At 43.9% G+C, this 23,111-nt stretch overlaps 1 protein-coding gene across 1 annotated transcript in view; it reads right to left on the bottom strand.

Annotated features, from left to right (window-relative positions):
- LOC124646996 (CRIB domain-containing protein RIC10-like) overlaps positions 1 to 22,473 on the bottom strand; it is a 33,052-nt gene extending 10,579 nt beyond the window's left edge. The window contains exons 1-2 of the mRNA XM_047187011.1: positions 22,406 to 22,473; positions 22,188 to 22,292 (exon numbers count right to left, since the gene is read on the bottom strand). Of these exons, the coding sequence (XP_047042967.1) occupies positions 22,188 to 22,292; positions 22,406 to 22,473 (173 nt within the window). The remainder of the gene's footprint in view (positions 1 to 22,187; positions 22,293 to 22,405) is intronic.
- Between the last annotated feature and the right edge of the window lie 638 nt (positions 22,474 to 23,111).

The following is a 23,111-nucleotide window of genomic DNA, read 5'->3' as shown; positions in this document are numbered from 1 at the left end:
TCGTCGGGTTAGGCCCATAGGCGACGAAAAATACCCCTTAGCGGACGATTTTGAGACGTTGTCTATCAGAACTTTTCTTGTAGTGAAGTTTTCCCTCAGAAAGAAACCAAGGTTTAATCGAACCAGTAGGAGCCAAGAAGCACGTTGAAGGTTGATGGTCGCGAAATGTGATGCGGCGCAACACCAGGGATTCCGGCGCCAACGCGGAACCTGCACAACACAACCAAAGTACTTTGCCCCAACGAAACAGCTGAGGTTGTCAATCTCACCGGCTTGCTGTAACAAAGGATTAAACGTATCGAGTGGAAGATGTTTGCAAAGAAAACAAGAAACACAATTGCGATAGATTGTATGCTATGTAAAGAATAGGACCGGGGTCCACAGCTTACTAGAGGTGTCTCTCCCATAAGATAAAAGCATGTTGGGTGAACAAATTACAATCGGGCAATTGACAAATAGAGAAAGGCATAACAATGCATATACATGATATGATAAATATAGTGAGATTTAATTGGGCATTACGACAAAGTACATAGACCGCCATCCAACCGCATCTATGTCTAAAAAGTCCACCTTCAAAGTTATCATCCGAACCCCTCCAAGTATTAAGTTGCAAAGCAACAGTACAATTGCATTAAGTATGGTGCGTAATGTAATCAACAACTACATCCTTAGACATAGCATCAATGTTTTATCCCTAGTGGCAACAGAGACAACACAACCTTAGAACTTTCCGTCACTCGTCCCGGTGTAAATGCAGGCATGAACCCACTATCGAGCATAAATACTCCCTCTTGGAGTTAAGAGTAAAAACTTGGCCAGAGCCTCTACTAATAACGGAGAGCATGCAAGATCATAAACAACACATAAACAATAGATTGATAATCACCATAATCATAGTACTCTCTATCCATCGGATCCCGACAAACACAACATATAGAATTACGGATAGATGATCTTGATCATGTTAGGCAGCTCACAAGATCTAACAATGAAGCACAACAAGGAGAAGACGACCATCTAGCTACCGCTATGGACCCATGGTCCAGGGGTGGACTACTCACTCATCACTCCGGAGGCGACCATGGCGGTGTAGAGTCCTCCGGGAGATGAATCCCCTCTCCGGCAGGGTGCCGGAGGCGATCTCCGAATCCCCCGAGATGGGATTCGCGGCGGCGGCGTCTCCGTAAGGTTTTCCGTATCGTGGCTCTCGGTATCGGGGGTTTCGCGACGGAAGCTTTAAGTAGGCGGAGGGTCAACGCGAGGGGCCACACGAGGGGCCCGGGGGTAGGTCGGCGCGGCCGGGGCCCGGGCCGCGCCGGCCTCCCTTCTGGCCGCCTCGTGGCCCCACTTCGTTAGGGTCTTCGGTCTTCCGGAAGCTTCGTGCAAAAATAGGACCCCGGGCGAAAGTTTCGTCCAATTCCGAGAATATTTCTTTACTAGGATTTCGAAACCAAAAACAGCGAGAAAACAAGCAATCGGCTCTTCGGCATCTTGTTAATAGGTTAGTTCCAGAAAATGCATAAATATGACATATAATGTGCATAAAACATGTAGGTATCATCAATAAAGTAGCATGGAACATAAGAAATTATCGATACGTTGGAGACGTATCACATCTTCAGTCCAAGGTCTTCTGATGAATTGAAGCTCCTGGCAAGGGCAAGGAAAGTCGGGGGCTCCTCTTTCTTCGGGAAGAAGTAGGGGAACAGCGTCGACAATCCTGCACTAGCATTTGCCACGCCTTCACGAATTTCGGACCCATGAAGCTCCAGATAAGAAAGTGCGTCAAGGAGAGGGTCATTGACGGGATTCTCCAGATTAAAACCTTGGTTTGTTTGGGCTGCCACAGGAAACAAAACATCAATCAAAAAACAAGAAACAGGAAGTCCACTAAAAAATAGAAGGGATCGATAATATTACTTTCAGTACGTCGACTTTGTGATTTCAGACGCTTGAGGATACCCTGCTCACGAGCAGCTTGTGCAGTTTTATGCTCGTTTAAAGCAGATTCAGCATCCTCAAGCCTTTTCTGCAGTTCCTCGACACTAGCGACTTTTGCTCTGGCTTCATCAGCTTCGGCCTTGGCTTCGCTAGCAACAAGTTCGGCTTTCTTGCGAGCCGCCTCACTTTGCTCCAGTTTTTGGACAAGTGCGCCGGCACGCTTATTGGCCTCTGCAAGTTTCTCTGTCGAGATAAAAAAAAGGGGAAAAGATCAAAAATTGCGACAAACAACAGGAGCAAAAAATAAGAAAGAACGGCAAGTATAAAGATTGTTACCTTCAGTTCTGCTGGCATATTCACGGTACCCAATGAATTGGGATCCGATGCGGATAAGATCTTTGATCATAGGCTGTCAAAGAAGAACAAAGCAAGAGAAACATCGGCATAAAAAAAGAGTGAAGGCGTGAAAAAGCAAAATAGAGGAAATATAGATATCGACAAACTTACATCATCCAAGAGTAGGGTCGAAGAGCTACCCAATTGAGGGGCAGGTTCAAGACTTGTTTCAGTCCTTGCCCTTTTTGGTGAAGGAGCAAGGGGGCTTGATGGTGGAGTAGTGGCGACAACGTTTTGTTGAGGAGGCGAGGATTCTTCTCCTTCAACTAGTGTGTCTGAGGCAAGTACGGTATGTGACGTGCTTGTCCGAGGAGCCACGTCAACAGTTGGTACTTCTTCCTCGTCATCACTGTTAATCGACAGCATAAAAAGCAAGACAAGATGAACATTTCGAGTACAGAAATACGGAGAAATAAAAATGACTTACGAGCTGACGAGGGATCCAATATAAGGATCATAAGCTGCCTTCGGATGAGAAGGAACAACTTTTTCGGCCTTCGAAGTGCCGTAATCCTCGGCGTCATTCCGTTTCCTCTTGTTCTTTGGGGAAACAGCAGGAGGAAGGGATTGCGTCGACTCGCTGGCTTCAGATTCAACTTCTTTCTCATGGGAAGCCGCAGATTTGTGAGAATCTGCGACTTCACTTTCAGGAAGAAAAGAACCTTGGTTGTCTTCGGCGACGATAGCTTGTTCTTCGACTTCTCCATCCTCAGGAAGGGGAGGAAGGGAAGCCATAGTAGGATGGTTCTGCAGGAAAATAGCGACAAAAGCAAAATTAGAGAGATATCAATACATTGAGATGCAGGGAACGTTCGGAACAAGATAAAAATTCGAGAAGACAAAATACCTCGGGAAGAGTATTGGCGGAGCTGTATGGTTCCACGCGGCAAGAGGAAGGAACATGATCCTTCTTGCTCAAACGGGAAATTCTTCGAATCAGCTTCTCCAAGTCCTTTGCAGAAAGATCATTGGAGAGCCTGTTGGCGTCATTTTTACCAGCATACGTCCACAGAGGATTTTTGCGAGCCTGAAGAGGCTGCACTCTAATTCTAAGAAAGTAGGCGGTGATTTGAACACCGACAGCTCTTTGCCTCGAGTATTTTGAAGCTGATGAATACGAGACATAAGTGCTTCTGTCGCCTTTTTCTCTTCTTCGGAAGCTTCAGCATCCCAGGAGCGGCGGCGCTGAATTTTGGCATTTCCATCGAAAGGGATTATGTTGTGTTCCACAGAATTGGCACTTTCTTCGTGTATGTAGAGCCACCTTTTGCGCCACCCTTGGACAGAATCAGGAAATTTGACGTCGAAGTAATCAACGTCAGTTCGGACACAGATGACAACGCCGCCTATGTTATAGGTGGCGTTGTGGGAGCGATTGCGGCGGAGGCAGAAAATGCGTTTCCAAAGAGCCCAGTTAGGAGGGACTCCAAGGAAGCATTCACACAGCGTGATAAAAATGGAAATATGGAGGATGGAATTGGGGGTCAACTGGTGCAGTTGAATCCCATAAACAAAAAGAAGGCCGCGGAGGAAATCGTGAATTGGGGCAGAAAGGCCGCGGATGAGGTGATCAACGAAACTAACCCGATACTCCATTGGAGGGTTTGGGTAGCTTTCTTCGCTGGGAAAGCGGATGGCGTCCTCTTTCTTCATCAGGCCAAGCCTCTTCAGCATGTTGAGGTCCTGGTTGGAGATTTTAGATCTCTCCCACTCAAGATCTTCGGCGGCCATCTTGGACTCTGGAGTACTGTGGCGAGTGAGTCGCGTGCGCGGTGGCATCAACCGCACTGGAAAAGCAATGCTCGTGCGTGCGGAAGATCAAAGAGAGTTGGGCGCAGGGGAAGTTTTTGCAAAGAGGAACAGATGTGCGGCGCAAGCGAAGGAGTGAACCGAGGTTGAAGAAAGGTTTATATAGGAATCGGGCGAAGCAATGCACCGTTGGATGAAAAAGTATGCAGGAGATGATAACCACGTGGAGATGAGGGTAAAAAAGTATTTTAACATCAACGAGGTTGCAGATCGTGTGCCAGAAAAAGGGGAGAACATGTGTCCCCCACTTGCACGACGTGTCCGTTCGATCAGGAATTGGGACCCACAAGGCAGTGAAAGAGGCGGCAATGGTCAGTTTCCAAAATAGAAATCGTGGCTATCATCAGCAATGACGTCGTCAAAGTGAAAGAAAAGCTCGACTACGAAGTTTGCAGAGATTATCGACACGCAAGGATATCTCGAGAGCCTTTGTTCAAATACAAGTTTTTGCCTAAATGCTCGGGGGCTACTTTCAAAAAAATAAAAATTTCGAGTATGGCAAGATAGAAATGGCGAGAGCCTATGACCAAATGTAAGCATTTGTTCATAGCCTCGGGGGCTACTCCCATCGGGAGCGCTGGTCGCGCACCCGATAAATAAAAAACTATCGAGAAGAATCATAAATATAGCGGCAACGGATACCAATCTGTGGAGCCTACACCCAAGCACAAGTCCTTGGATGTAGCCTCGGGGCTACTCCCATCGGGAACGCTGTTCGCGTGCCCGATGAATTTTTATCAAAATAAAGAAACGAAGTGAGTATATTTCGAGTTACACGAGATAACTCTACATATACTCCCATCGGGAAGACAAAATAAGTCATCAAATATGACTCGATAAAATGTGCTATTCCAAAGCCGAAAAGCACTCGACAATATATTCTCAGAACGCCAAAGTTGCGATCAATTTCTGAATGCCGCAAATTTGCGAAGGTAAGACCCCGGATCCGTTCTGCTGGGCGTGGCATCGCCGAAGACTGCGCTCTCGCTACTTTTATCCGTATCAACGGATACGAAGAAAAATCCTAACGGACGCGTTAGGTACCCGATAAATTTGACCGGGACTCGACAGAATGGTAAGACCTTAAGTGGCACCTCGTCGAAGTTTACACCAAGTATCCCGAGATCATGTCCAGGGACGTGATCTTGAAGTAGGTTTTTGCGGATTGCCACTAGAGCAGTTAACTAGTACCTGATCCGTCAGATGAACTAGCCCCAACTACCATTATCCCTGTACAATATAGAATTTTATGTGAAGAAGTATAAAAAAGTTAAAGCTCTCGAATAAAAATAAACAATGGAGATTTTCCCTGACTCTGCGATTCAAGCAAAATCTCGGGGGCTACTGACATAGGCATCCCAAATGGGCCTGCCGAAGATAGTACCCGGGGTTTACTGAAGGCCCACTACTCGAAGAATAAGAAGATTCGGAAGCGCAAGATATATTAAGGAAAGATAGAGTTGTAATAGGAAGTGTTATTTGTAATCTGGCGGTATGAGTTAGAAACCGTCCCGGACTCTGTAAACTTGTGTATTACGAAACCCTCGGCTCCACCTCCTATATAAGGGGGAGTCGAGGGACAAAGAAAGGATCGAATCTATTGTCAACATAACCTAGTTTTCACAATCGTCGAGTACTTTTCGGCTGAAACCTTCGAGATCTACTTGCCCTCTACTTCTAACGAAACCCTAGTCTACAATCTGTAGGCATTGACAAAGTAATCCTTTGTCAATACCTACATGTTTTGTTCACACTTTATATCGTTTTGATGCAATTTCCGGAACTAACCTATTGACGAGATGCCGAAGTGCCAGTTCCTGTTTTCTGCTGTTTTTGGTTTCAGAAATCCTAGTAAGGAAATATTCTTGGAATTGGACGAAATCAACGCCCAACATCTTATAATTGCACGGAGCTTCCAGAACACCGGAGAGGGGCCAGAGGGGAGCCACAGGCCCACCAGACAATAGGGCGGCGCAGCCCAGGGGGGGCGCGCCCCCCTAGTGTGTGGGTCCCCCGTCAGCCTTCCGACTCCGTTTCTTCGCCTATATAAGTCGTCTTGACCTAAAACTTCGACACGGAAAAACACCGATACGAGAAAAGTTCCAGAGCCGCCGTCATCGCGAAGTCAAGATTCGGGGGACAGAAGTCTCTGTTGCGGCACGCCGCCGGGACGGGGAATTGCCCCCGGAAGCCATCTCCACCGCCATCTTCACCGCCATCGTTGTTCCCATGATGAGGAGGGAGTAATTCTCCCCTGGGGCTGAGGGCTCTACCGTAGCTATGTGGTTAATCTCTCTCTCTGTACTCCAATACAATGATCTCGTGAATTGCTTTGCATGATTGAGATCCATATGATGAGCTTTGTATCGCTACTAGTTTATGTGCTACTCATGTGATGTTATTAAAGTAGTCTATTCCTCCTGCATGGTGTAATGGTGACAGTGTGTGCATCGTGTGGTTCTTGTCATAGATTATGATCATAATCTCTTGTAGGTTATGGAGTTAATTATCGCTATGATAGTATTGATGTGATCTATTCCCCCTTTCATAGTGTAATGGTGACGGTGTGTATGCTATGTTAGTACTCGGTTTATTTTGCAAAGATCTATTATGCTCTAAGGTTACTTAAATATGAATGCTGAATGTTGTGGCGCTTGTTAACTCCGGCTTGAGGGAGCTCTTGTAGCCCTACACAACGAATGGTGTTTGTCATCCAACAAAAGAGTGTATGTAGCACAAATGAGATAAGTTATTATTTATTATGCGATCAATGTTGAGAGTTTCCACTAGTGAAAGTATAATCCCTAGGCCTTGTTTCCAATACTGCAAACACCGCTTATTTACTCGTTACATTGCATGTTTACTCGCTGCCATATTTTATTCAGATTACTATTACCACTCATATACATCCATACTACTTGTATTTCACTATCTCTTCGCCGAACTAGTGCACATATACATCTGACAAGTGTATTAGGTGTGTTGGGGACACAAGAGACTTCTTGTATCGTGATTGCGGGGTTGCTTGAGAGGGATATCTTTGACCTCTTCCTCCCCGAGTTCGATAAACCTTGGGTGATCCACTTAAGGGAAAACTTGCCGATGTTCTACAAACCTCTCGCTCTTGGAGGCCCAACATCGTCTACGAGGAAAAGAAGCGTGAGTAGACATCAAGCTATTTTCTGGCGCCGTTGCCGGGGAGGTAAGGTAAAAGGTATTCACATCCTCCGACTACTAAGTTATTTCTTAGCATTGTTGCCGGTGTGTGAGTTCTCGAAGCTATTTCCTTTAGATCCTGCAATTGCATCTTTTTGTTTCTTGTTTTTATTTTCACTAGTTAGGCATAATGGAAAACAACAACAAAATTAGTGAGCTTTTCAATCTTTTTCCTGATTTAGAATTGTTTGATGGAAAAATTAAAAAACCTATGGAACCTTATTTGCATGCTAGTAGCAATGTTATTAGTATGAATGCAATTACTTCTAATGCTATGGAGAAGTCTAAGCTTGGGGAAGCTAGTTTATGTGATCTTTTTAGCCTCCCATCTTTAGGGGAGAAAATTTGCTCTGATAATACTTTATCTCCCATATGAGATAACTCTAATGATGCTTGTGACATTTTAAATCCACCTACTGAAAGTATTCCTTACAAGATACGTATGAAAATTATTGAACGTGTTATGGATAACCGCTATGAAGGGGATGGAACTGTTCATCCTGAAGATCATTTACTGTTTTTGCATGAATTATGCGCGTTATTCAAGTGTGCAGGTATTTCAATGGATGAAGTTAGGAAGAAATTATTTGTTATGTCGCTATCTGGTAAAGCGGCGCATTGGTATAAACTGCTGAAGGACGGGCGCTCTCTTGATTGGAAGGATATTGTGCCTCTATTTTATTCCAAGTTCTATCCTCCAAGTGAAATTCACAAAGACCGAAACCGTATATATAATTTTTGGCCTCATGATGGAGAGAGTATTTCCCAAGCATGGGAGAGATTGAAGTCCTTAATGCTCAAATGCCCCAATCATCAGCTTCCTGGTAATGTTATCATTGATCATTTCTATGCAAGACTTTCTTTTCAGGATAAAACCTTGCTGGATACTGCTTGTTCTGGATCATTCACGCACAATAAAGAAGAGTTTAAATGGGACCTTCTTAATCGGATTCAGGAGAACGCTGAAGATTGGGAGAATTACAAAGGTAGAGAGTCAGGTATAAATTATGATTATGAATGCATTGAAACTTTTATGGATACTGATAAATTTCGAAATATGAGTGCTACTTATGGTCTTGACTCTCAAGTTATTGCAAATCTTTATAAAGCTTTTGCTTCTCACATTGAATTGCCTAGGAAGAATTTTGATAAGTATCATGAACCTTTTAAAGACGCTTGCATGAAGGATGAAACTGTTATTAATGATTGCAATGAACATGTTCAAACTTCTGAAAATGCTATTTCCTATAAGCATGTTAATTTTTGTGGAATACATAGACCTTGTGGAATTAATCAAATCGAAAATGAATATGGTATCCATCATAGGAATGAAAAAACTAGAAAGTGGTCTAGGGCTCTAGATGATCTTGGAGAAAATGTTTGTGCCCTCTATCCTTTTTATTTGTGAACTTTGCCATAGAGTTGGTCATTTTAATTTTCAATGCTCCTCCAATGATAATTCGAACCCCATGAGTGCTGCAAATTTGTATTGTGATGATGAAATTATTCCTAATCAGCATGATGAATGATACGTCTCCGACGTATCGATAATTTCTTATGTTCCATGCTACATTATTGATGATATCTACATGTTTTATACACATTATATGTCGTATTTATGCATTTTATGGAACTAACCTATTAACAAGATGCCGAAGAGCCAGTTGCTGTTTTCTGCTGTTTTTGGTTTCAGAAATCCTAGTAAGGAAATATTCTCGGAATTGGACAAAATCAACGCCCAGGGTCCTATTTTTGCACGAAGCTTCCAGAAGACCGAAAGGATAACGAAGTGGGGCAACGAGGCGCCGCCACGCCAGGGCCGCGCGGCCAGGGCTGGGCCCGCGCCACCCTGGTGTGTGGGGCCCTCGTGCCGCCCCTTGACCTACCCTTTCGCCTACTTAAAGCCTCCGTCGCGAAACCCCCGATACCGAGAGCCACGATACGGAAAACCTTCCGGAGACGCCGCCGCCGCGAATCCCATCTCGGGGATTCAGGAGATCGCCTCCGGCACCCTCGCCGGAGAGGGGAATCATCTCCCGGAGGACTCTTCATCGCCATGATCGCCTCCGGAGTGATGAGTGAGTAGTTCACCCCTGGACTATGGGTCCATAGCAGTAGCTAGATGGTCGTCTTCTCCTTATGTGCTTCATTGTTGGATCTTGTGAGCTGCCTAACATGATCAAGATCATCTATCCGTAATACTATATGTTGTGTTTGTCGGGATCCGATGGATAGAGAATACTATGTTATGGTGATTATCAATCTATTATTTATGTGTTGTTTATGATCTTGCATGCTCTCCGTTATTAGTAGAGGCTCGGCCAAGTTTTTACTCTTAACTCCAAGAGGGAGTATTTATGCTCGATAGTGGGTTCATGCCTTCATTGATACCCGGGACAGTGACAGAAAGTTCTAAGGTTGTGTTGTGCTGTTGCCACTAGGGATAAAACATTGATTCTATGTCTAAGGATGTAGTTGTTGATTACATTACGCACCATACTTAATGCAATTGTCTGTTGCTTTGCAACTAAATACTGAAAGGGGTTCGGATGATAACCTGAAGGTGGACTTTTTAGGCATAGATGCAGTTGGATGGCGGTCTATGTACTTTGTCGTAATGCCCAATTAAATCTCACTATATTTATCATATCATGTATATGCATTGTTATGCCCTTTTCTATTTGTCAATTGCCCGACCGTAATTTGTTCACCCAACATGCTTTTATCTTATGGGAGAGACACCTCTAGTGAACTGTGGACCCCGGTCCTATTCTTTACATCGCATACAATCTATCGCAATACTTGTTTTACTCGTTTTCTTGCAAACAATCATCTTCCACACAATACGGTTAATCCTTTGTTACAGCAAGCCGGTGAGATTGATAACCTCACTCGTTTCGTTGGGGCAAAGTACTTTGGTTGTGTTGTGCAGGTTCCACGTTGGCGCCGGAATCCCCGGTGTTGCGCCGCATCACATTTCGCCACCATCAACCTTCAACGTGCTTCTTGGCTCCTCCTGGTTCGATAAACCTTGGTTTCTTTCTGAGGGAAAACTTGCCGCTGTGCGCATCATACCTTCCTCTTGGGGTTCCCAACGGACGTGTACATCTACGCGCATCAATGAACTTACCTTACGTTTGAAGTGTGAAGAGTTATCAAGAAAAATTTCTTTGTTAGATATTAATGATCTTGATATTGATGATGTCTTGCATGGGTGTCTTTCTTATTGCATTAATAATTGCCATACAAATACTTACATACAGAATATTTTAGAAGATGACACTTTGCCAAAATATGATAGGACCGCTGTGTGTTTCAAACTTATTAATGAAAAGGGGGAATCCTCCCAAGTTTCTTCTATTGTTTCTGGAAATAAATCAGGTTCTATGGAGAAGCCTCCCTTCAAGCCTCTCCCTCTTAAAGAAGAAGAAGAAGAAGAAGAAGAAGAAGAAGAAGAAGAAGAAGAAGAAGAAGAAGAAGAAGAAGAAGAAGAAGGGAACGAAGAAGAAGAAGAAGGGGAATAAAAACAAAGAGGTAACGGCATATCCACGCGTGTATGAGGTAACAATAGGTAACCGTAAGTATGTTGCTCCCAATGATTATTATGATAATGAATCTGAGTACGATGATCTTTCTATGCCCTTCACCCATATTAGTGATCATGATTTGGATGAGCACACTATCTTTGATATTGGAAATCTCTTTGGTACTGATTATGAAAGTAATGATGATAGCATTATTCATGTCCCCTCAAACGATGATATTGAAAGCTCTAAGCTTGGGGATGTTGTGCTTGAAGATCCTATATTTGAGACCTCTACTGAAAATGATGATATTACATATTCTGGTTTAGATAATCGCTATAGATATGGATATGCCATATGTTACAATTATCCTTATGAAACTTGTCATAGTTATGATGGGCTTGCCAAAAACCATTCCCTTAGTATGCAACTTGTTTACCATGTTCAAATTCTTAATAATGATCCTGCTCCAATTACTATTAATGAGAAGAGTTTCTCTTATGTCAAAAATAATGATACCTTTATGCATATGAACCATGATAAGGATGTTTTAAGTGATGGTTATATTGTGGATTTCATCAATGATGCTACTGAAAGTTATTATGAGAGAGGGAAACACGGTTGTATGCATCGTAATAATATTCAGTTTCCCCTCTTTATGTTGAGAATCTCGAAGTTACTCGTGTCTTATCTTCTTATGCTTGTCACTTTGTTCTTCATGAATTTATTTGTGTACAAGATTCCTTTTCATAGGAAGTGGGGTAGGTTTAAATGTGCTTTGAATTTGCTTCTTGATGCTCTCTTTTGCTTCAACTCTTATTTCTTGCGAGCATCATTAGAATTACTGAGCCCATCTTAATGGCTATAAAGAAAGAACTTCTTGGGAGATAACCCATGTCTTTATTTTACTACAACACTTTTGTTTTATATTTGAGTCTTGGAAGTTGTTTACTACTCGTAGCAACCTCTCCTTATCATGTTTTTGTGCCAAGTAAAGTCTCTATGGTAAGTCGTCTTGACCTAAAACTTCGACACGGAAAAACCCCGATACGAGAAAAGTTCCAGAGCCGCCGTCATCGCGAAGTCAAGATTCGGGGGACAGAAGTCTCTGTTCCGGCACGCCGCCGGGACGGGGAATTGCCCCCGGAAGCCATCTCCACCACCATCTTCACCGCCATCGTTGTTCCCATGACGAGGAGGGAGTAATTCTTCCCTGGGGCTGAGGGCTCTACCGTAGCTATGTGGTTAATCTCTCTCTCTCTGTACTCCAATACAATGATCTCGTGAATTGCTTTGCATGATTGAGATCCATATGATGAGCTTTGTATCGCTACTAGTTTATGTGCTACTCATGTGATGTTATTAAAGTAGTCTATTCCTCCTGCATGGTGTAATGGTGACAAGTGTGTGCATCGTGTGGTTCTTGTCATAGATTATGATCATAATCTCTTGTAGGTTATGGAGTTAATTATCCCTATGATAGTATTGATGTGATCTATTCCCCCTTTCATAGTGTAATGGTGACAGTGTGTATGCTATGTTAGTACTCGGTTTATTTTGCAAAGATCTATTATGCTCTAAGGTTACTTAAATATGAATGCTGAATGTTGTGGCGCTTGTTAACTCCGGCTTGAGGGAGCATTTGTAGCCCTACACAACGAATGATGTTTCTCATCCAACAAAAGAGTGTATGTAGCACAAATGAGATAAGTTATTATTTATTATGCGATCAATGTTGAGAGTGTCCACTAGTGAAAGTATGATCCCTAGGCCTTGTTTCCAATACTGCAAACACCGCTTATTTACTGTTCTGTTGCATGTTTACTCGCTGCCATATTTTATTCAGATTACTATTACCACTCATATACATCCATACTACTTGTATTTCACTATCTCTTCTCCGAACTAGTGCACCTATACATCTGACAAGTGTATTAGGTGTGTTGGGGACACAAGAGACTTCTTGTATCGTGATTGCAGGGTTGCTTGAGAGGGATATCTTTGACCTCTTCCTCCCTGAGTTCGATAAACCTTGGGTGATCCACTTAAGGGAAAACTTGCTGCTGTTCTAGAAACCTCTGCTCTTGGATTCCCAACACTGTCTACAGGAAAAGAAGCGTGAGTAGACATCACGTCACGGAGAAGAACTCCTTGCGCGTTTCAGATGGGCCACAGGTCAGAAAAGACCTCTTGTTTGGTTGCCTGCGCAGAGTTTTTTCGGTCCCGTGGAGATTTGGGCTCTGGCCGTTTGGTAGGTCGGTTTTAATTCCAAGTAGCAGCCCAGAACAGCGTCCATGTTGTTTGGTTGCAAACTAAAATCCGCTTCTAGTTACCTCTTCTGTTCAGTGGTGAGGTTACCAGTGATCAATACCGCACTAGCAAGCACACAATGCAAGATCTAACTTGTAAGATCATAGACGCTATGAAATAGGTTCAGACAGCATAGTTCAGACACGATCATAGTTTACAACACGACACGACACTTGTCCAGACACCATAATTTAGACACGACACCATTAGACAGTAGAGACAACATAGTAGCTGCGAGATAATACCAGCAGAACTTCAGACTTCTTCTTCGAAGACGATACACCTGGTGGCATCGCCATGATCCGAACACCAGCTCATCACCTTAGTGCAGGTGTGGTCGAAGATGACCACACTTTACTCGAGAGTAGACACCTTCTTGAAGGTGAGGAACTGGCCTATCTTGAGCTGATGGGCGATGGCGAAGGCCGCCCACCACTGGTCGATGAATGCGTCGTTGCCTTTTCTCCTTGTAGTCATCCTCCAGCTGTAGTCAGTGTTGGTGCGGACGATGATGTTCTAAGGGATGGGTCCGAACCACTTGACGAACTTGTCAGGAATTGGGAGCTGGCCGAAGGTGGGCCTGAAGATGATCCGGAGGAACTGATCCGGCCCTACCTCGTCGTGAAAGTGGCTGACGTTAGCCTTCCTTCCTTGACGCTTCCATTCTCCGATGATCCCTCACCGAAACCTTAGCGAGTGCCCCAAGCATGATCTTGTCAGACTGCACCAAGAACACATGCCATTAGAGGTGTGGCTGTTCACAAGTATAGATGAAAACGGACATAACAAACATACATTAGTTAAGCATCATATATTTGCTCAATCACACGACATATCAAGGGAGTGCCCTCAAACTAAGTCTAGTGTGCAAGTAATATGACACACACTTCTAAGTTTGAGGGCAGCACCTTGCCTTCCGTTGTGCCATTGTTGAATCACTGGCCAATGCAGAATTGAAGAAGCACAAAAGGCCTCATACATTGGGTCAGAAGGCAGGCAAAGTCAGTGGCCACAAACTAAGTGTAGTGTGCAATGATTGTGGCACACATGATAAGTTTGAGTGCGCTACCTTGCCTTCCATGGTGCCATGTTTGAATCATTGGCCAACGCAAAAGAAAAACCAAAAGATGCCTCATGCATTTGGTCACACAGAAGGCAAAGGGAATGTCCCCAAACAAAGTCTAGTGTGCAAGGAATATAACACACATGACTAAGTTTAAGGGCATCACCTTGCCTTCCGTTGTGCCATTGTTAAATCATTGGCCAATGCAGAAGGCAAACCAAAAAGAGGCTCATATATTGGGTCACACGGCAGGCAAAGAGGTTGTCCTCAAACTAAGTCTAGTATGCAAGGAATATGGCACACACAACTAAAAATAGCTTTTTTTAAAACAATTAGTAACCTTTATTATTAAACAAAAATGGTTACATCTTCCACCAATTGTGGAACAAGAAACAAATGCGGCTCTTCTAGCCAAAGGTTGCTATTAGAACCATCTACTGATTTAACTATTAAATCTGCCGCTTGGTTTGCTTCTTGCGGACAATGGGTCAATCGTGTCGATGCGAACCCTGCCATGATCGTTCGACACTCATCCAAGTACACCATGCCTACTATCCTATTGCTTGTCGGGTCTTCAAACGCTGTGACTACGTTCATGAAATCAGTTTCGACATAGATACGGGTGCAGCCTGCACGTTTAGCCAGATGTGGACCATCACGGACTGCTTGCGCCTCAGCTGTGGTTACATCGATCACTCCGTCGATCTCATTTCTACAGGCTGCCACAAACTGTCCGCTTGCATCTCCTATAACACATCCCGTCGATGCCCTTCTAGTTTCTACGTTTACATCTGCATCTGTATTTACCTTCATAAACCCGGTCGGTGGTTTAGACCAACCTATTTTTATCCTGGCCGACTTATTCTTCTTCACTTTCAGGACATTAGCCACCATAGTTTTATTGATAGAGCTATTCGGCTCGGTGGTGGAGCCTCCCCCTGATGTTTCATCTCACGCCGCCTCCACCAGATAAACCACACAGCTGTGGCTAGTATCTCCTTCCCCGGTATGGACTCATGTAGATACATGCCGTTGTGGGGTTGTATGTCGTTTTTAACATGCAGTGAGCTGGAGCGATATATACGTGTCTGCATTGTGACCCCCACAGCAAGTGGTATCACTCGAGTGCATTATCTTGTGACAGACAGCCGGTAGACATGCATACATGTCCAGTTTACATGGATCTGCCAACGACTCTCATGGCTAGATCTGGAGCAAATAATACCCCATGCCTATCACGAGGCATGCCTAGATCTCGAGCAAATAATGACCCATGCGTATCACGAGGCCTGGAATCAGACGAATTTCTTGATGTACTTTCACCGATATACAATTATTTCGTGGTTTAGGTTTGGTTAAAATTAAACTTTATAAAGTTTGACTAAATATTTTCAAAAAATTATCAATATTTTAATATAGTATTATATTAGAATCGTTACAAAGTATATTTTTATATTATTATCAATATTTTAATATAGTATTAATATAGTATATTAATAGATTTTGAACTCTTTTTTATATTCTTTGTTAAAATATGCAATTATTGACTTTGAAAAATCTAAGAACGTAAGCAAAATAAAAATAGAGAGAGCGGCATAGTCACCATTGTTGAATAGTTAATAGGATGCCGCAACTTGTACGAGTGTTGGCGTCAGAAACCCACCGGCGGGCAGCGACTGGCCAACACGGTAGAGCCGGGAACGACTAGGGCTGCGGCTGGCCCCAGTCCCTCAGAGCGACGGCCCGCAAAGCCTCCTCGGTCGCGCGCCGATGCTCTGGGTCGCAAGGGCGTGCCACCCGACCTATACCCGGTCGGGAAGGTGTGGATGATGCCTCGCTTAGTTTCTCCGCAGGGCACACACGTACACGTTAAATACGAGCCTCGATCGGCTCTCGGGTTGTCCCGTGAATCGGCTCAGAGAGCCGATTCACCCATGATTCGTCCAAGGTGGCCGAATATATGGTGGTCCTGCTTGATCAATATGAAGCGTATGAGATCCACGACGATCTAGGGTTTTCACCGCATAATCGGATCATCCTACTCACGATTGGGCCTCGCACTCACGCACGGTAAACGTAAGCCAGCCCTAAACAAGGCCTAAAAACCAACACTAGGTTGATCCTCGGAACGTCCCGTCTAGGGGCAACAAACTACACCCCGCATGCCGCTGGATCCTCCAACCCTTTGTAAGGCCTAACTATTGCGAGATATTAAACTAATCCTTGACGAATCAAGGATCGACCATAACGGATCAGATCTACTAAACAAAGATCAAGCGGGGTGCCGCCCCTGCACCCATGATGAGGCACAAGGACGGCTAGACGCGCAAGGGTTGCACTACGCGAGCATATGATGCTAAGAACAATGCTAACCCTAACGCGTCTACGATAACTACGTTGCTCGCCATCAAAAACGCTTCGATACGAGCAACGCATGAACAACTAGGCGAGGCTTGTGCTGCCTAGATCGCGAGATGCGATCTAGGCAGCATGATGCTTACCGGAGGAACCCTCGAAACGAAGGAGTTGGCGATGCGCCGAGATTGGTTTGTGTTGAACGTTGGTTGTTGTTTATTCCATAAACCCTAGGTACATATTTATAGTCCAGCGGACTTTCTAATGTGGGCGTGCACTAAACCGTGCACGGGTAAAACTCTAACTTCTAAACTAAGATGCAATCTAATATGTTACAGATACATGGGCAGTTTTAGCCCAACTTGGTATAAAAGGCCGATTCACGTATTTCTTCCATGTATATTCTTCAAACCCATCTTGATCGCGGCCCACCTCTGATCCGGTCAAATTCTGGTGATAACAACGAGTAGATGGATATCCATAGATCAGAAATTTTATGGGAGTTGTTCCCAATTAGGTATGTCAAACATTAATGCAAAGCATTATTTCCATGTAAATCGTCCCAACGGATTGATGTTCAGCCCACGGCAAGGTTGGTCTAACATATGCGCTGTTGGAGGAATAGACCTGTAAAAGTTAAGGAAAATTATATGGAGATAATATGTGGATTTCGTCTCCCAAGAGGCATGATTTGGCAGCCGTCTCATTTATTAGCGAACGATGATGGCAACTGCCACGTGATAATCTTTGTTGATCCAAAACCTAGTTCGCTCTAAGAACGTCCACAAAATATTGGCGTCCATTATTAATATTTCATGCATACATGTTGAAGAACAAAATTACGTTGGTCGAGCCAATGGGATGTTCGATTCGTTGATGTTTTGAAATAAAATCCACGTTATTGTAAATGCCAAGCTGTTAATCAGTCATTTAAGAAGCGGAATTACCTGATTCAATATAGACACCTCATCATTCAACTATTAGGTATCCGGTTTAGTTTATAGGAAATACTTTTGTACACCCATACGTTGATGTACAAAATCCACTCTCTTAGTTTATTAGGCGCGGTTGAAAAATCATGCAGTTCCAAAAGCCCATGCTTACCACGAGGCATGGCTAGATTTCGAGCAAATAATTCCCCATTCCTATCACGAGGCACTGGAATCACACAAATATTTTGATATACTTCCTTCGATTTACAATTATTTTGTGGTCTAGGTTTGGTCAAAATTATATTTTATACAGTTTGACTAATATTTTCAAACAATTATCTATATTTTATTCAATATTTACTATATTAGAATCTTTATAAAGTATATTTTATATTATATAATTTGGTATTTTAGATTTTGAATTCTTTTCTTATATTCTTTGTTAAATTTTACGACTAACTTAAATAAATCTAAGAATGTAAACTAAATAAAAGCAGAAAAAGTAGCACAATCACCGTTGTTGAATAGTTAATGGTATATATTAGAGTCGTTGTAAAGTATAATTTTATATTATATATTTGGTAGTATGGATTTTGAATTATTTTCTTATATTCTTTGTTGAATTTTACAATTATTGACTTTAGCAAATCTAAGAACGTAAACTAAATAAAAACAGAAAGAGTAGCACAGTCACCGTTGTTGAATAGTTAATGTGATGCGGCAACTTGTACGAGTAGATGGATATCCATAGATCAGAAATTTTATGGGAGTTGTTCCTAAGCAGGCTGAAGGTTGGGTATGTCAAACATTAATGCAAAGCATTATTTCCATTTAAATCGATGGTGCCAAATGTGCCAACGGACTGATTGGCCCACGCGAAGGTTGGTGTAACATAAGGGCATGTACAGCGCAGAGCGCTTAGGTAGACGCTTAAGCGAGCCAAAATTAATACCATAAAATCCTAAAAATCCTTTTATTAGCTAAGCGCAACGTGGGGCGCTTATTCGGTCGCAACCCGAAGTGCAAAAAAGAACCATAGCGCCCGCTCTCTCCAATGCTAGACGCTTGCGCCTGGAACCTGACAGTCCTACCCTAAACTTTTCTTCCCAATCTATGGAGCTGGAGGCGGACGCGGCGAGTGATTCTTGCTTTTTTCAGCGATACCTGTGCGGCGCACCGTTGTTCAGATTTTTTTAAAGGGATTGTGTCTATTGATTTAGCTATGGAAGGTCCCTAGGATTAAGCTAGATTCAGTTAATCCGTTGAGGAAAGAGTCGTACGCCCCTCCTATTTTTTTTTCCTAGCGTCTAGGCTAGCGGCCGCCGCTAGCTATTCTAGGTCGTGCGAAGACAATTCGGCTTAGCGCCCGACTCAATCTTTTGCGTCGACGCGAGCCTAAATCCCGGGATAGATCAGGATTCTGGCATAACTACCGGAAAAACGATCCTAGCGCCTGGCTTAAGCGTCCGCGTTGTACATGCCCTAAACGTACTTGGAGTAATATACCTGCAAAAGTTAAGGAAAATTATCTCTAGTAAATGGCTACATGTGGTCATCGTTGTCTGGTATGTCCTGCTCCAACAATGCTAGACGACCTAAGGAAGAATATTACGGGATAGGTCTACGGACTGGTCAATTGGCCCAGGCTGAAAAAGTTGCTCCACAGATTCAGGACACGATTAAGCAGAATCAGCCATGTCCGCCTGTAAGCAAGTTTCGTAAGAGCAAGATTAATAGAGGAGCTTGCATGCCATGTCACCTAAGAGCAATTCCAATAGTGTAGCCAGCTGCTGGCTATAAGCCAAGTGTCATGTAATTTATAGCTAACTTAGAGCCAACATATACAATAGTGGGCTATAAAAGTGTAGTACTTTTACAGTACATGGTCCACCTTTTTAGTCTCACATAGTGACTAGGAGACAGCGTCTTAGAAACTTACTGAAGATAAGAGCCCACTCCTCTTCTCTCTCCTAATCTCTCTCCTCCAACTAAGCAAATTTATAATATTTTAACTCTTATAGCCAGCTGACTGTACCTTATTGTACTTGCTCTAAGCCCATTCATAAAATAAGCTAGCTATTACATTGACTCTTAGGTGACTATAATTAGGATTTAATATTTAAAGCATGCATGTGATTGGGCCTCAGCTGCATGCAAGCCCTTTCCCCTCATTGTGTGTATTGTAGCCGGGCGATACTGCAAGCGCCTGCTCCTCTCTCTTTCCTCTTTCATCTCTCTTCCATGTAGAAGTTTGCTGACATGTTCACTATTATAGCCTGCTGACCGTGTACTATTGTACTTGCTCTAACATGTTGTCCTGCTCCTTAACCGCACGAAGAACCCACGCAAGCAGCGCTAGAAAAAATAACCGTGGAGGTAACCGCCCACCTCCCACGCCGGCACGCCACGATCTCCTCACAAGTTCTTCCAGTTATGTCGACGATCTCCTCACAAGTTCTTCCCAGTTATGGTCACTACTAGAAAACTGGGCTTTCATCCAGGCCATTTGTCCCGGCCCAGTCTGGAACCGGGATAAATAGACCGGCCACATCGCCCCCAAATCACCGAGAAGCTACGGGACCTTTTGTCGCGGTTCTTTAGGGTCTTTTGTCCCGGTTGGAGGCTCCCACCGGAACAAAAGGGTCCGAGGCCTTTCAAGTCCTGCTGGCAGCCCTTATTTGTCCCGGCTGGAGACACGGGCCGGGATATAAGGTCCGACGGTTCGTTCCCGCGTGGAAATCGATCGTCTCCATTACGCGTGACGGAAACGAGAGAAGCGTAACTCCGTTTGAAGCTCTATATCACTATCCCCCACCAATGGTTGGTGAATTTGATCACACTCGGGCGGTATGTCCGGCGGCATACCTCACTGTCGCGGCTAGAGAGCACATGATGCAGCAACTCAAGGACAACCTACTGTCAGCTCAGAACAGAATGAAGGTGTATGCGGACCAACGCCGGACCGACATGCACTATGATGTGGGCGACATGGTATACTTACGTATCCAACCATATAGACAGAATGCTTTTGGTCTCCCGGGATCGCTGAAACTTCGTTCCAAATACTATGGGTCGTTCGTCGGCCGGAATTTACATCGCCGCTGGCGCCATGACCAGCGCCTTTTCACCTCCCTCTCCCCTATATATATGCATTGTTCTTCCTCAGATCTCCATAGCCACCAAAACTGCACCATTAGCCCCGGCAGGCCCTCATGGATCCCGAAATGGTCAAGCTCGCGCGCGCCCTCGACTTTCCTCGATCTGAAATCTACTATGATGTCATGGAGAAGATGAATTATTCCATATTCAAATTCCTCACACTTTTCTAATAGTTATGCATATGTTATTTGTCCACTTGCGGTTTAAAGATTGAAAGATATTAATTACTTGTCAATATTATATGAATAATGCAAATATTATTTGATAATAATATTAATAAAGGAATGAAATAAAAATTATTCCATATTCAAATTCCTCACACATTTCTAATAGTTACGCATATGTTATTTATCCACTTGTGGTTTAAGTATTGAAAGATATTAATTATTTGGCAATATTATATGAATAATGCAAATATTATTTGATAATAATATTAGTTAAGGAATGAAAATAAAATTATTCCATATTCAAATTCCTCACACTTTTCTAATAGTGACGCATATGTTATTTGTCCACTTGCGGTTTAAAGATTGAAAGATATTAATTATTTGGCAATATTATATAAATAATGAAAATATTATTTGATAATAATATTAATAAAGGAATAAAAATAAAATTATTCCATATTCAAATTCCTCACATTTTTCTAATAGTTATGCATATGTTATTTGTCCACTTGCGGTTTAAAGATTGAAAGATATTAATTATTTAGTAATATTATATGAATAATACAAATATTATTTGATAATGATATTAATAAAGGAACAAAAATAAAATTATTCCATATTAAAAAATCCTCACACTTTTCTAATAGTTATGCATATGTTATTTGTCCACTTGCGGTTTAATTAAAGTTGAAATATATTCAAATTTCTCAGATTGGAATGCTATATTATTATCGTATGATAGTATTGACAACAAGGTACAACCACATTCGCGGGAGCACGGCAGGAAAGAACTGAGAAGTTAAACGTGCTAAGGGTGGAGTAGTGTGAGGATGGATGACCGACCGGTATATGACCAAGTCTTGAATTTGAGTATAGATTACGTGTAATTAGTATTAACAATGGTGCAAGTGAGAGAGTAAAGAAAAAAAGAAAAAAAATGAAAAATGAAAAACAATAATGAAAATGAAAATGAAAAAATATAAATGAAAATAAAACCTTTTGTCCCAGTTTTGGTTACGAGCCGGAACATAAGGTCCTCCCCAAACACCTGCATCGCAGCCACGTGGTGGACTTTATGTCCTGGCTGGTAACGGCCTTTTGTCCCGCCTCCCATGTTTCGGGTGGCCGACCGGGACGACCCGCAACAACAAGCCTTTTCTCCACTAGTGGGAAAAATTCAGGGCCAAACACCAGCCACCACGTCATCCGTAAAGTTATTCCGTAGGATAGTTTCCCTACATGTAGGATTACTGACGATCTCCTCACAAGTTCTTCCAGTTATGGCGACGATTTCCTGACATCGCAGCCATACCTCTCTTCAGAGCCTCCCTGTCCGCATTGCCCCCTATCGCTGTCGAATACTGCCTCACCCAGGAGCAGCACGGCGAGGAGATCTAAGGAGTGAGGACGTTGTCGCCTGCAGATGGGGTGGAGAATAGAGATGGGCAACATCTTTAACGGGCGACGTATTTCGGACACCTAAATTGACCACAGTCTACGTCCGTTTGCATCGGTCCGCGGACACCATACGGTCTGAGATGACCATTTGTGTCGGGGGTATCTTTAGCGATGCAGACGTATTTTTTTCGCACTGACATCGTCAAAGTCGGTAATGGCGGTTTAACGTCCCGTCAAGGCCTGCCGCCGGCGATTAACGATTCCCGCGCGACGACGGTGGTTACCGCGTGTGCCCAACAGATTGCCAAGTTGGGCACGCATTTCGCGCGGGGGGGGGGGGGGGCAACCTAAATCCTAGCATCCATCCATGGCGAGCACAATCTTAGCTGGGCTCGCGTTGTTCAGATGTGCCATGTGCCGCGTAGTCCATCCGGATGATCCGGACCTCGCAGAGCTCCGCGTGACGGAGGCGTTCGACGAGGAGCAACTCGCCACCGACGCCCTTTAGGCCGAGTAGCTCGACTGGGAGGTGGCGGCGGCGGCGGAGGCGGAGGTTGCGGAGGCGGCCGTGCGCTAGAGCGTCAGCTGCGGGCGGCGGCCATGGCGGAAATCGCCGACGCCGGGCGGAACTCCGGGCCGAGGCTCGCCGAGGCCGGGGAGGAGCTCGCGGAGGCGCGGTCAGAGATGGCGGCGCCTAGTGCCGCCCTTGCGGCGGCTCCTCCGTTACCGGCAGCCCCACCCGCGGACATCGTCATCCACGACATCGCCGCTGACGAGGAGGACGACCACATCCAGTTTGGTGGCGAGCAGCGGGCTCTGCTCGCGTCGTTCGAGAGCC

The sequence above is a fragment of the Lolium rigidum genome, chromosome 1, assembly GCF_022539505.1.
Source record: "Lolium rigidum isolate FL_2022 chromosome 1, APGP_CSIRO_Lrig_0.1, whole genome shotgun sequence".
NCBI classification, from domain to species: Eukaryota; Viridiplantae; Streptophyta; class Magnoliopsida; order Poales; family Poaceae; genus Lolium; species Lolium rigidum.
The sequence above is the reverse complement of the archived record's forward strand: the minus strand, read 5'-3'. Positions and strand labels throughout refer to the sequence as shown.